At 56.1% G+C, this 12,334-nt stretch overlaps 4 protein-coding genes across 4 annotated transcripts; 3 read left to right on the plus strand and 1 right to left on the minus strand.

Annotated features, from left to right (window-relative positions):
• Positions 1 to 509: 509 nt before the first annotated feature.
• On the plus strand, positions 510 to 2,341 carry BJX68DRAFT_272362 (major facilitator superfamily domain-containing protein; the record flags this gene model as incomplete). The annotated part of the gene is made up of 2 exons (XM_071047192.1): positions 510 to 695; positions 761 to 2,341. 2 exons carry the CDS (start codon positions 510 to 512, stop codon positions 2,339 to 2,341), a joined length of 1,767 nt encoding a protein of 588 aa, XP_070893293.1.
• A 2,628-nt stretch (positions 2,342 to 4,969) lies between these two features.
• On the plus strand, positions 4,970 to 5,974 carry BJX68DRAFT_272363 (uncharacterized protein; the record flags this gene model as incomplete). The annotated part of the gene is made up of 2 exons (XM_071047193.1): positions 4,970 to 5,185; positions 5,252 to 5,974. 2 exons carry the CDS (start codon positions 4,970 to 4,972, stop codon positions 5,972 to 5,974), a joined length of 939 nt encoding a protein of 312 aa, XP_070893294.1.
• A 348-nt stretch (positions 5,975 to 6,322) lies between these two features.
• BJX68DRAFT_202617 (ribulose-phosphate 3-epimerase RPE1) lies at positions 6,323 to 7,679 on the minus strand. The gene is made up of 3 exons (XM_071037577.1): positions 7,318 to 7,679; positions 6,909 to 7,160; positions 6,323 to 6,803 (listed from the first exon to the last, which is right to left on the minus strand). Exons 1-3 carry the CDS (start codon positions 7,558 to 7,560, stop codon positions 6,543 to 6,545), a joined length of 756 nt encoding a protein of 251 aa, XP_070893295.1. The 5' UTR covers positions 7,561 to 7,679; the 3' UTR covers positions 6,323 to 6,542.
• Positions 7,680 to 8,518: 839 nt separating this feature from the next.
• Positions 8,519 to 12,322, plus strand: BJX68DRAFT_248359 (uncharacterized protein). Its single transcript, XM_071041906.1, has one exon. It carries the CDS (start codon positions 8,980 to 8,982, stop codon positions 11,944 to 11,946), a length of 2,967 nt encoding a protein of 988 aa, XP_070893296.1. The 5' UTR covers positions 8,519 to 8,979; the 3' UTR covers positions 11,947 to 12,322.
• The last annotated feature ends 12 nt before the right edge of the window (positions 12,323 to 12,334 follow it).

The raw sequence follows: 12,334 nt of genomic DNA on the forward strand, positions 1-12,334 counted from the left end.
ATGCGACGGAAGATATGTCTCCTTGTATCTACCACCCGCCTTAGGGCAGGGCCTCTGTGTCCCATGGTAGACCTTTGTTTGCTTTTGGTTGGCGCAGCGGTCGCGGCGAGTTAGGGCAAATCCACGCAGCTGCAGTTCTCCTGAAAATGTCTTTACTCAACGTATGCCGAACAGGACGCGAATGGTTAAGGAGTCCGTATCTGGAGACCAGCGGATAGTACGGAGTACCTTGGATCATCTGCACTCGCACATTCATTGCCTAGTGTTGCCAGGATGTTGGCATCCCGACTGACCAACTGAAATCATTCCGCTGATTCCGACCGCTGGGCACGTACCTGGTTTGATGGCCATACGCTGGTAATGCAGATCCCAGGCTTGTGTGACAACCAAGCAAACAACAAAGGACTCGGCGTTCGGACCTCCGAACTGGCCCTGACTGCCCAAGTCCTCTTTCTCTTTCTTTCTCTGTTCGTTCACGCATGTCTCCAGGGCAAGACTGAACAATCCCAATGAAATCCACGCACGCAGCCGCCGACCACCCACCCGAGGGGAACGCAGAACAAGATGCCCCCGAGCCGCAACAAGACCCTGCAAAGCCTCAGCTCGGCATCCGCTTCTGGCTCGCATTCTGGGCGATCGCGTTTACGAACCTCGCCGCAGCCTTTGACGCGACGACCCTCTCCGTTGCACTCCCGGTAAGACCGCCAGCAACCCTAACCCACTCTGCTTCCTCACAACCAACCCTCCATATATGATATAGGCAATCTCAACAACCCTCGGCCCCTCCCCCTCCGCCTTCTGGGCCGGAACCTCCTACCTCCTCGCGTGCACGATCCTCATGCTCATCTGGGTAACGCTCAGCGACGCCTTTGGCCGCCGCCCCGTCCTCCTCACTGCACTCGCCTTCTTCACCCTCGGGGCGATCATCTGCGGCATCGCGCACTCCTGGCGCACCCTCCTCGCCGGCCGCACAATCCAGGGTCTCGGCGGCGGCGGCCTCGTCTCACTCACCACAGTGATCATCACCGACCTCGTCCCGCTGCGGCAGCGCGCGAGCTTCAATGCGATGGTGAGTACCGTCTGGGCGGTGGGGAGCGCGACGGGCCCTGTACTCGGTGGCGTGCTAGCGGTGCGCGGGGCGTGGCGGTGGATCTTTTGGATCAACCTGCCGATTGTGGCTGTGGGCGTCGCGGGGATCGGGATGTTTCTGAGGTTGAGCAGGAGGAAGAGGACGATACGCGAGAAACTGGCCCTGTTTGATTTCCCGGGCTCGGTTCTGTTCACTGCGTCTGTCACGGCGTTTTTGATCCCCGTTACCTGGGGTGGGGTGCAGCACCCGTGGGAGAGTTGGCGGACCCTCGTCCCGCTGGTTCTCGGGGCGTTGGGGCTGGCTGCGTTCGTGGGGTATGAGGTCCTCGTTGCCAGATCAGCCGGCGGGCCACTCGATACCGAAACCTGCCCTAGCAGGAGGCGAAGAACCAAGAAGCCCCTCCTCATCCCCGTCTCGGTCCTCCCCTCCCTCACCACCCTCGCCCTCTACACAACCAGCACATTCCACGGCCTCGCCCTCTTCAGCCTCGTCTACTACATGCCCGAATACTTCCAGTCGGTCAAGACCTACGCGCCCGTAGTCGCCGGCATCGCCTCCCTCCCAGGAACAGTCACGACCGTCCCCTGCGCGATCCTCGTCGGCGTCGTCGTCGCCAGCACAGGCCGGTATCGCTGGGCGCTGTGGGTTGGCTGGACACTTACCTGTCTGGGTATTGGCTTGCTCATCCTCCTCGATGAGGAGACGAGTGTTGTACAGTGGGTGTTTATCCAGGGCGTCTCGGGGCTGGGGATTGGGTGCTTGTTCCCGTCGATTTCGATCGCGGTGCAGGCGTCTGTGCCGCAGCGCGAGGTCGGTGTTGCGGCGACGCTGGTGCTGTTCTTCAGGTCGCTGGGGCAGGCGCTGGGTGTTGCGGTGGGCGGGGTTATCCTGGATAATCAGCTGCGGAGGCATCTCTCACCCGGATTGCTGGCGAGTATACGCAACAGGACCACCGAGACATTCGGTGATCGGGCGCTGAATGCAGTCACCCTCGTCGAAGTCCTGGACGGGCTATCGGCTGGCTCTTCCGAGGCGAGAGAGATCCGCCGCGCGCTGGTCAGGTCGTTCCAGGTGATCTGGATGGTCATGTGTGGGTTTGCAGGGATGAATCTGGTGTTTAGCCTCTTTGTGAGAGAGTATGGGCTTGATCAGAGGCTTGAGACGGAGCAGGGGTTTGTTCATGAGGGCTCTGGTGAGAATGATAGTGATGCTCGCGGCGAGCAGAAGGCTGGAAAGAGAATGGATGGCTGATAGTTCATGTTGGCTTGGAGCAGAGCCTGGTGGGACCGATATCGATTGGCGAGGGCAATCGGTCGGGATACCCTGTTTATGATGTGTAGGGTCGGATATGGTAGCATTGAACCTTTCTTCCGATAGACCTATCTAGTCAGTCACACAATTCCAGAAAAAGGCGCTATACTGTATGTCTGGCCTCGGGCATGAACGGCAGCAGGTGTACTCGACATCAACCCGTACCTTTGATGGACGATACTAGTAACTAGTACAGTCTGTCAACCAAACTGGAACACGTACGCCACACACCAATTTGAAGTTCCCGAATACAAGAAACCGCAACGAAAGCAGGACTGTACGCTTTGCGAGTTCCTCAAGCTCCGTGCATACCTAAAGGCAATTGGTGCGGCGTGCGTGGCCCCCATGCAAGTGGACAGCGGGAACTAGAACTCCGTTGCTACCTCATCGCACCCGAGCATATACCTACTCTATTCTACCCTGGTACCTTTACTGTATCATTCGTGCAGTTCATCAGGTATCATTCTACCGAGTCAAGCTGCCCGTGCCCGTCTGGAACAGCAGTGAAGACAAAGACGACCTCAGGAAGCCCTAGGAGGTACTAGCTGCAGTCTAGGAAGTGTTTTGATTTCGGTTCCGCTTCTCTCGAGCCTTGTGGAGGCATTTCCAAAGACTAGATCTCGACGCGGCAGCTGATAGAAGAGTAGATTGATTGCGAGATACCGGGACACTGTAGGCTAGGTACGCCACGCCACGCTGCTTTTGCTCAAGCAGTAGATAGATTGGGGGGTGAGATAGGGCGGGGCGGGGGGAGAACCTAGCCTACTGGCAAAAGTAGAGAACTTGCATACTTGTACTTGGATACATGCACATTCCAAGAGACTTGTCTGCTTCAACCCGTATCTCTCTCCAGGTACATATCCTACCAGAATGCCTGTTACAGTCCACAGTCAGGCCATACCAACCCGTAACCGACAAGCACGTCCTCTCCGTCATCTCCAAATCATGGTATATATCTAGACTGCTTCCAAGGTTTTGTAGGGAATAAACAGTAAGGAGGATGGTGCCTGCTGTAACGAAGAGTGAAAGCCATGGGGGTCTTTACCTACAGGGAGCCCAAGGTTGATGGCGCGGAGTGGGTTGCGGAATGGAGTTTCACACCATGTTCTTCTAGGGGAGAATTCTGGGAGTAGCAGCTCTATGATTTGACTAGACTTTTTAATGGAGTTGGATATACAATGTTGGGATATTTATGCATTCGGCAAGAACAGATGCTGATATATATTTCGTCAGTGGCGCGCATGTCACTACTTACTGCCCTTTCCGGTGAAATACATGGGGAGGGTCTTAAGATTGACTCGGAGACTGATACTGGTGCAATGATTGTCCGTAAGTACACCTATTATTTTCTGAGCTCGGATCGCCAAAGTTTGAGCGATATTAGAGTGTAGATGAGGTCATATTGTGCTCGATAAGAGGTTCAAGTAGATCGTGATTGAGAGCAACTTTATGGATTGGGCGTTTCTGACCTCCGCATATGGCCATTGATGCCAATCAAAGAATCATGAAAAAGCCTATTCTAATATTTGCTCGAATATCTGGTGAGATGACCGGGGTTCGAGATGCACCACTAGACGAAATTGAAGTCGTTCTGCAACCACAGACGTAAACCTCCCGCAAGGAGGGGGCTACAACAGAGCGCTGGCAACGCATGGCGAAAGTTGCATCATCCGCCAGGGTTGCGCAACCCCAACCTGCACCGCAATAGGGTGTGCACACTTTGGGCTCGACAGGTTGGAACCTTACCTAACTCACCTTTCTCACTCAGCTCAACCAGGCCACCTCAATTCGATCTGACTGAATCAAAACGAGCGCAATGCAGAAGAGTGGAGATAACAGAAAGGATGAAGCGCGGTGCGCATACCGAATGGCAAGAAGAAAAGTGGAAACCGAACCCGGAGTGAAACCCAGCAATGGGAGGCGTCTGTTTCAAGACGTCAAGGCCCGTGGCGATGTTGATCATCCTCGATATGTGCTTTGCACTTTCTGCAGCGTGGCTCGGTTAGTTGGTAACGGGCTCGCCTTATGAGCTCATACCAGGAGAGGCGGATCTCGCAACCTGGTTGAGCCACGGTTGCGGTGATCTCGGTTCCTTGATCAGACTGGGAGGTTCTGGATCCCGGTCGCGTTCGGTCCTGAGCCAGATTTGTCGATGGCTGAACCCGGGGGAAGGCAAGGTTTGGACATGGGTGTAGAGAATTGAGGTTTTGGAAAGTGATTCGTCTGATTAGATAGCAGTATATCCATGATTGCGGAGGTGGCACTGGCGATTGAGTGCAGAAGTGATGCTGGATGACATCGATGGCACCGATAAAGAGCACTATCAGCACGTGACCAGCGGCCACGTCATACGGCCGCGACCAAAGCGCTGCCCAGCGGAGGAAAAAGCGGGCCAGCATTTATTGGAGAGAGGGACAGGCACACGCGCCTCATCCCCTGATAAAATAACCGTTGCAACTTTCAACGAATTTCTACTGCATCACTTCTTTTTTGACTCTCTCCTTCCTTTACTGCATCATCCACTCAGTCCACTCTCTACTGGTGACTTTTCAAGTCGATACCGCTACAATGTCCGACTCCACCCTCTACCTCTACACCTCCCTAACTGCGGGGTCCTCTCACATCATCACCGCCACCTCACGGCTCGAAACCATCCTCAAGGCGAACAAGATCCCCTTCCGCGCAATTGACGTTGCTACCGATGATGCCGCGAGGAAGCTCTGGGGCCGTCGCTCCAAGGGCAAGAAGCTGCCTGGTCTGGTCAAATACGGGACTGTTGTCGGCGTATGTTGGCCCGCTTCCCCTGATGTCGGGTTGCAGCAACACGGCTAACACAACTGTCTACTGTAGGACCTCGAGCAAATCGAAGAATGGAACGAGTACGGCGAGTTGAAGATGCAGATTAACAATGTTGAAGACTTCGACAGTAGCTTGCCTGCCACGAGTACTCCCATCGCGCCGCTCGCAGAGTCCGCCACCACCACAGCCTCCGCACCCGCGGCCAGACCCCAGCTCCCCACACCCAAGCCCAGCACAATCAAGATCCAAGACCCTCCCGAGAAGGAAACACAAAAGGACGACTCCATCGCCGTCGCGCTCCGTCAAGCCGGCGAACAAGCCGCCGCCAAAGCCAAAGAGTCCACGGCGATTGCGAAACCAGTCTCATCCAAACCCGCGGCACCGGCCCCCGAACCCCAGATTGCTTCTGCGACCGCGACCGCGACCGGAGAACCCAAGGAAGGAAGTGGCCACCAACCTGTACGTCGCACGTCGGTCGCTCCTGAGATCCCAGAGTCTGGGTCCCGGCCGCCTTTGGTGCCCGAGTTCGCTGCGGAGTCCTCTGCCAACTTTCGTGCTGATAATGCTGAAGCTTTAGGGCTGATCAACCACCACCGCAACTCGAACATTGCAGCCGAGTCCAGGGAAGAGGCAGAGAGGCTAGCCAAGGAACTGCGCAAGTCGATTTCCGGCGTGGACAACTCCGCCAACCACAAGACCAATCTGCAGTCGCTCCGTGATGAAAAGGCGAGACTCGACAGTAATGATGCTCTTGATGAAGCGCTCGAGGTGTGATCAGTGAGACCGTTCAAATATCGTTGCTGTATCGCTCGCTTGTACCATTAGGAGGGTTCCTGCTACGGGGATCGTCGGTTTTTTTTTTTCTTGTCGGTTGTTCTTGCCGGTTGATAACGACACTTATGGTTTTATGACTCGGCATTGCGCTGTTTGTTACGTCTGTACGGATATACCACAGTCCTGGTCGGTTGATGCATTTCTGAGCCCTGTCTGCCTCTGTCTCTTTACCTTGTTCAGTGTACTATTTAATGAGTTGCATTCGGTGCCTTGGTTCTTTCGTCTCGCGTAGGCCTGTAAGCCGATCATGCAGGGTTGTTCGGGAAAAGTCGCTTAAACCAAATATAGAGTAAAGCGGAACGATGACATTGCAGTATTTCACTATAATCCTCTCACTCACACCCGTCAGCACCAAATGCAAATCGAATCAATATCAATTAACCATCTATTTACAATAACACCCGACATGACTTCGTACACTCTACCAACGCACCCCCATTTTCCACCCCAAATATATCCCAGGCACCCACTACAACCGACTACCCATTGCTCCCCCAGCCTGTGGGATTCATTTCCTATGCTTCTCAACCGCCTCGCGTAATTTCGCAATCACGTCGGCCGGGTCCTGCGCGCCAAAGACCGCCGACCCAGCGACAATAACGTTGGCGCCGGCTTCCGCAGCCTGGTCGATTGTGCCCAGGCCCAGTCCGCCATCGACTTCGATGTTCAGATCGGGATATCGCTCGCGCAGGGCGCGGACTTTGGGGAGCTCGGACGCCATGAATTTCTGGCCGCCGAAGCCCGGGTGAACGGTCATTACTAGGACCATCTGCATAAAGTAGCAGATGTTAGCACAATGGGTCTGGGAAAAAAAAATATCAAGCGAATAGGGTAGAATTGAGAGAACACAAGGGAAAGAAAGCGAGTAACGTACATCCGGCCTCTCCTTGTCCTCCTCATTCGCCAGAATATCCCACAGCACATCGACGGGCGTATCCGGCTTGATCGCGATGCCCGCCTGCATCCCCTGCTCGTGGATATACCGGATGAGCTCCTTGGGGCTCGTCTTGCGGGTTGTCGTTGCGTCGGCGGGCTCCGTCGCCGCGACGGAGGAGACGGCCGCCTCGTAGTGGAAGCAGTATAGGTCGCAGCCGGCGTCTTTGAAGTCTTTTACCCATTTGTGCGGCTAACCATTGCATTGAGAGAGAGTTAGCATTGATGCATTCAGGTGTCTGCTAGTTCCGGATCGGAAGTATGTATGTATTGGTATGCAAGGACGGGACGGAGATGGAGACGGATGATCCCGGCTCGGGTCTGGTGTTATCGCATGCATGCATACGTACCTCTGCAATCATCATATGGCAATCAAACGTGCCCTTGCCATTCGGGTGCGCGGGCCTGTGGACGTGCGAGCGGATTTTGGTGACGACGGGCGCGCCAAAGGTGATGTTGGGGACGAAATGGCCGTCCATGATGTCGACGTGCAGCCAGTCGGCGCCCTGCTCGATCTTCGTTGAGCATTCGCTGCCCAGTGTGGCGAAGTCGGCGCTTAGGATTGAGGGCGCTATGATTGCTGGTGGGGACATGGTTGCAATGGATGGGTTTGTTGTGAGATTGGGCGGGGAGTGTTGTATGTATAGTTGCAGTTGGGTGGAAAGTTGGATTGGATGCGGAGCTGCAGGTAGATGCAAGGTACGAGATGGTAAACTCGAGGAAAGCAAGAGAGGGAATCCGGCTAATGTAATGAATTGCCCGCGGAGCTCTCCTCTATGAGGCTTCAAAAAAAAAGGATTAGCAGCAACTGATATCACCGACACCTCCGGCCTACGTCACTCCGGAGAGCCCGATTAGGAAAGCGACCAGCTTGATAAGGGCTAGGGCCAAGCATTTCACGTGGGACTTCGAGCTTATCGAGCTTAGCCTGGTGGGGCAGCCTGGCCTGGATGCCTGAAAATCCGGTCGAGACTCGCGGTCACGGGATTGCGCTGTTGATGGTCGGTCCATTTAGCGTCACTTTTCCCTCCACCAATTCGACGAAATGTCCAAATTGCGGTCGGGTGACCTTGATCAATTTTCCCCTGCGACGGAAGATCCTTTGCCGTCTTTCCTGCCAGGATGGGTGAGAGAAACCTCGCTAATTAATGAGGGATGCTGACGCGGGGAGTGGTCAGATCTTCCATAATTAGGTACCCAACTGCCGCCGGTTGGTCGGTCAGGCAAGATGGTTGCTACCCTTCGAGATGAATTTGGGAGGAGATAGGCTCGCAGTGTTTGCTGATCCCGCTCGAGTGCTCGCTGCCCTCGCTGCCTTTCTCCTCCGACAGCGGCCTCAGTGGCCTCCAGAGATGGATTGCAGTCACGATTTCTAAAGATAGGCTGCCCGGCGCTTGCAGCTGGCCATCACACCAATCAGCGTAGTCAATTTAGAGTGACTGGGAACACGACTCTAAGCGGCGGTTCATTGCAGTCACAAAAAGGGTTCGTCCGCTCTGATTGGCGTGATGCTCTGCTTGGGTGCTGAGTTGACCTCCCCAGCCTGCCTCTCAGCGTCGAGCAAGACCCTCCTGTTCGAAGCGCCTGCTCAACCACAGCCAATGACCGCACCGTGACCTCCATTTTGACCAGGATTCCTGGGCCCGACGTGCACCTTGTTGCATTAGGTTTCTGCACGGATGATGGCGGGTGAGAAAGGCGCCTTCGTCAGATCTGCCCTCTCCCCACGTCCAAGATGTATTTATCGAAGCCTCGCGCTACCGACCGCGAGAAATCCCCATGTTCCTCTCTCCTGTGGAGTTGCCCTTTTGTTTGCGTGTTTGCCGTTGTTGTTTGTTCGACCTGAGCTCTGGCAGCGAGGCCGTCATTCGTTCTATTCTTTGTTTTCGACATCTTTCCCAAGTCACGACCCCCCCCGTTGATCGGGTTCGCATGCTGTTGAGATACCCCTAGAAGTACTCTTTCGCTCACACGTACAAATAATCCGTTCTGGCAGATTTCAACAAGGCACCATGGCTGAGCCGAGTCGCCCTGCAACTGCTAGATACCCGCCCTCTCGGCAGGTCCGAGGCACGAGGCTTAATACTATAATTGAGGATGCGCGAGAAACACAGTTTGCAGACAAGACCGGACGACGCAGTCCAACACACAGTGAGCGAAAAGTACCAGCACCACAGCTCAGGTTACGGACTGCAGGCCTCTCGTCACCGTCTGCGATGTTGCGCAAACGCATGTTCTCACCCCTGTCTGCGGGGTCGGTGTCATCATGTTCGGATGTCGACTGGCAGAATCAGATGAGGAATTTTGACGACCTCTACGATGCGACGGATGACGAGTCGGATTTCAGCGACGAGTGCATGTCCTATTCGAGTACGCGGCCGACGAGTCTGGCAACGCCGACGACACGCAGAGATTCCCTCACGTCTCCAGCTGCTCGCAAGCGATTTCCGACCCTGACCATCCCGTCGTCGAACCTGTGGCCGTCACTGCACGGTGCCGTCAAGAGCTCACCGGTCCCGCCGACTCCCCCGCAAAAGATTCCGGTTTCCCCGGCTGCGCTGTCGATGCTCGCGCGCTCGGTACCAGCAATGCACGCAACTCCCTCGTTGGATGGTAGTGTGTCGTCGGACCAGGTGTCCAACATCAGCACACCGTCAACGCCGGACTTGCGCTCTTTGCCAGATACCGACTGGAACACGCACGAGATCCACGTGCTCCCGGACCCGGATGAAGATCCCGACGAGATTGCAAACGAGCTTGCCGAGGAGATACCAAGCATTGAGCTGGCCATTGAAAGCGCCGACGATGACTGGCGTCGCTTCATCGGCGAGTTTCCACGGATACCCGGCCAGATCACTCCGACTGCCGACCAGTTCGAACTCGAGCCTCCGCGAGAGGACACTCCGTCCGATCGAGGCGTTTCTCTCCCCGAGGGCGCCTTGGCGACGCTGCAGTTTATCCCGCTTGAGGGCACGCCGGAGCCCTGGTCGGAGACCTCGGAAGACGACGAGGAGATGTGGCAGCTGTCGGCACCGCCACCACCGCGTCGCCTCGACGATGAAACGCCCGTTTCGGAGCTGTCCGAGTATAGCTTTAGTGGACTGAGCATTCCGTCGCCCGGCGGGTTCTTCAACTCACTCGGTGCTCGAGCGCGGCACACCTGGTCTATTCCAAGATCCAATCTCCCACCGACGTCTGCTACAGCGGAGAGGTTCTACAACCTTCCCTTCCCCCGTGCTGAAGGTGAAATCGTCGAACGCGTCCTTGATCTGCCCGAGCGGTCGAATGAGGAGCAGCTGACGGCGATATACGCCCCGCCGACTGCCATCAGGATCCCCGAGAGTCCGGCACATCCACCGACAGAAGGTTCGCTGAGCCCGGTTAGTGAAGGTGTTCAAGAGCTTTCTCGGCCAGTCACGACATACGATCCCGACGAGCAGGACGAGGACTACGCAGAGGAACTACGCGAGAAAGCGCTGTCGAGCCTCGACAGGACCAGCGTCTGGCTGGCTGCCCAGGCTTCGTACCTCGCCGCCCTCCGCGAAACCAACCCAGTCAACGAACTCGAGGAACAAGGCGAGCCAGCCGATGCTCCTGACGTGAAGAGTCCGCAACAGACGTCTCCACAGATTGAGCGGAAGCCGTCCGTCCGCATTTCCGAGGCAGTGCCCGATGCTCCTAGTTCTCTTCCAGGTTTGCTGGCGAGCAAGGACTCGATTTACTGGCGCGGTTTCAAGTTCCTACTGGACCAGTCGCGGAATCGGGATACGTTCGTGCACCGCGCAACCCGCTTCGACGCCGTTCAATCTACCCGCTTGGGCTTGTCGGATCTGCACAACAACTGTCTGATGGGCAAATACGAGGTGGTTACGCCGAAGCGCCCGGCATACAGCGGGCCGTTCTCGCAGGCTCCCCGGAATTCAATTCTCCCGACAGTCCTCGCCGAAAAGGCCCAGTTCTCCATGGTTGAGAAGGAACAGTTGGTTCTTTCTCAGATCAGCCAGCCGATGTGGGCCATGGAAGCCTTGAGGTACCTCTACGGCGGGAACCTCGTCTCCAGCCCAGTCCGCGAGCGTCTCACAAAGCGCAGCAGCACGAACACAAGCACCGCCGCGCCCAAGAAACCCAAGCGCCGCCAGATCCGCGTCCTCGACCTCGGCGGCCACGCCACAGCAGAATGGGCCTGGCACCTCGCGCACGACTACCCAGACATCAAAGTGTACACCGCATACACCTCGCACCAACAAGTCAACAACGCGATCAAAGGCCCGCCGAACCACAAGCACATCCAAGTGCCGAGCCTGTGGAAACTGCCCTTCCCCGACAACAAATTCGACGTCATCTCCGCGCGGTCACTGCCAGCCTTTCTCAAAACAGAGCGGCCGGCCGGCGAATCCCTCGACGAGTACGACCTCTGCCTCCGCGAGTGCCGGCGGTGTCTGAAACCCGGCGGGTTCCTCGAGTTTCTCGTCATGGACGCGGAAATCTCCCGCGCGGGACCCTACGCGTCTGCCACCTCCATCGAGTTCTCCTTCAACCTCAAGATCCGCGGATACGACCCCGTCCCGACGAAAGGGTTCTTGAACCGCCTGCGGAAGCAGGACTTTGTGGGCATCAAGCGCGGCTGGCTCTGCCTGCCCATGGGCACGGAGCCACAGAAGCCCGCGCCGCCGCGCGAAACCCCCGATCCGCGGGTCAAGAGTCTGATCGAGGACTACGAGGCCGTGCAGGGTCCGCTGGGGAGCACGGCGGATGTTGCGTCCGTGACGGGTTTGCTGGGCGGCTGGGTGTGGGAGCAGTGGCTGCTCAAGCTGCAGATGGAGATGGGGCGGGATAAGAGCAAGCTGCTCGAGGGGATTGGGAGTGTCTTTGACGAGGGAAGGAAGACTGGGTCAGGCTGGACGTGTTTGTCGGGGTGGGCTATGAAGCCGTTGAAGGTGTCATGTTCGAACCCGCGCGAGCGCCCATGCATCGATTAAGCTCTTTCCCTCTGTCCGGACAACCCGACTGTTCGTGTTCGTGTCGATTCAGCGTGCCATTGCTTGGGATTGATTGATTCTGCTATTTTCGCTTCGCTTCGGTTGCATCCACGCCACTCCTTACGCTCCGTTACGTTACACTGTTTTAATGTCGAGCCCTGGCGGCTCTGGTTTCTGTTGGCTGCCCTGGTGGTGGCGCCCACCTGCTACTTAAGCTACTTATGCTTCCTATGTTTGTTACTTACCTAATAATGTGGGCAGTGTTGGTGTTATGAGTGGGATGGGAAGAGTATGATGAGCCGAGATGAGAGATTGAGATTGAGATGAATGAGTCTTATATAAAGTTATAAACTGAATGGAATTCTCTGTTCGCCAAGATTGGTTCCTT

The sequence above is a fragment of the Aspergillus pseudodeflectus genome (assembly GCF_044049435.1).
Source record: "Aspergillus pseudodeflectus strain CBS 756.74 chromosome Unknown BJX68scaffold_79, whole genome shotgun sequence".
NCBI classification, from domain to species: Eukaryota; Fungi; Ascomycota; class Eurotiomycetes; order Eurotiales; family Aspergillaceae; genus Aspergillus; species Aspergillus pseudodeflectus.

Excerpts from the sequence above, each read along its gene's own strand:
- BJX68DRAFT_202617 (XM_071037577.1), bottom strand. The coding sequence starts at position 7,560 with ATGTCCCCACCAGCAATCATAGCGCCCTCAATCCTAAGCGCCGACTTC. Across the intron at positions 7,161-7,317 it reads GCCATATGATGATTGCAGAG|CCGCACAAATGGGTAAAAGA; the intron begins GTACGTATGCAT and ends TGCAATGGTTAG. Across the intron at positions 6,804-6,908 it reads AGGACAAGGAGAGGCCGGAT|ATGGTCCTAGTAATGACCGT; the intron begins GTACGTTACTCG and ends TACTTTATGCAG.
- BJX68DRAFT_248359 (XM_071041906.1), top strand. The coding sequence starts at position 8,980 with ATGGCTGAGCCGAGTCGCCCTGCAACTGCTAGATACCCGCCCTCTCGG.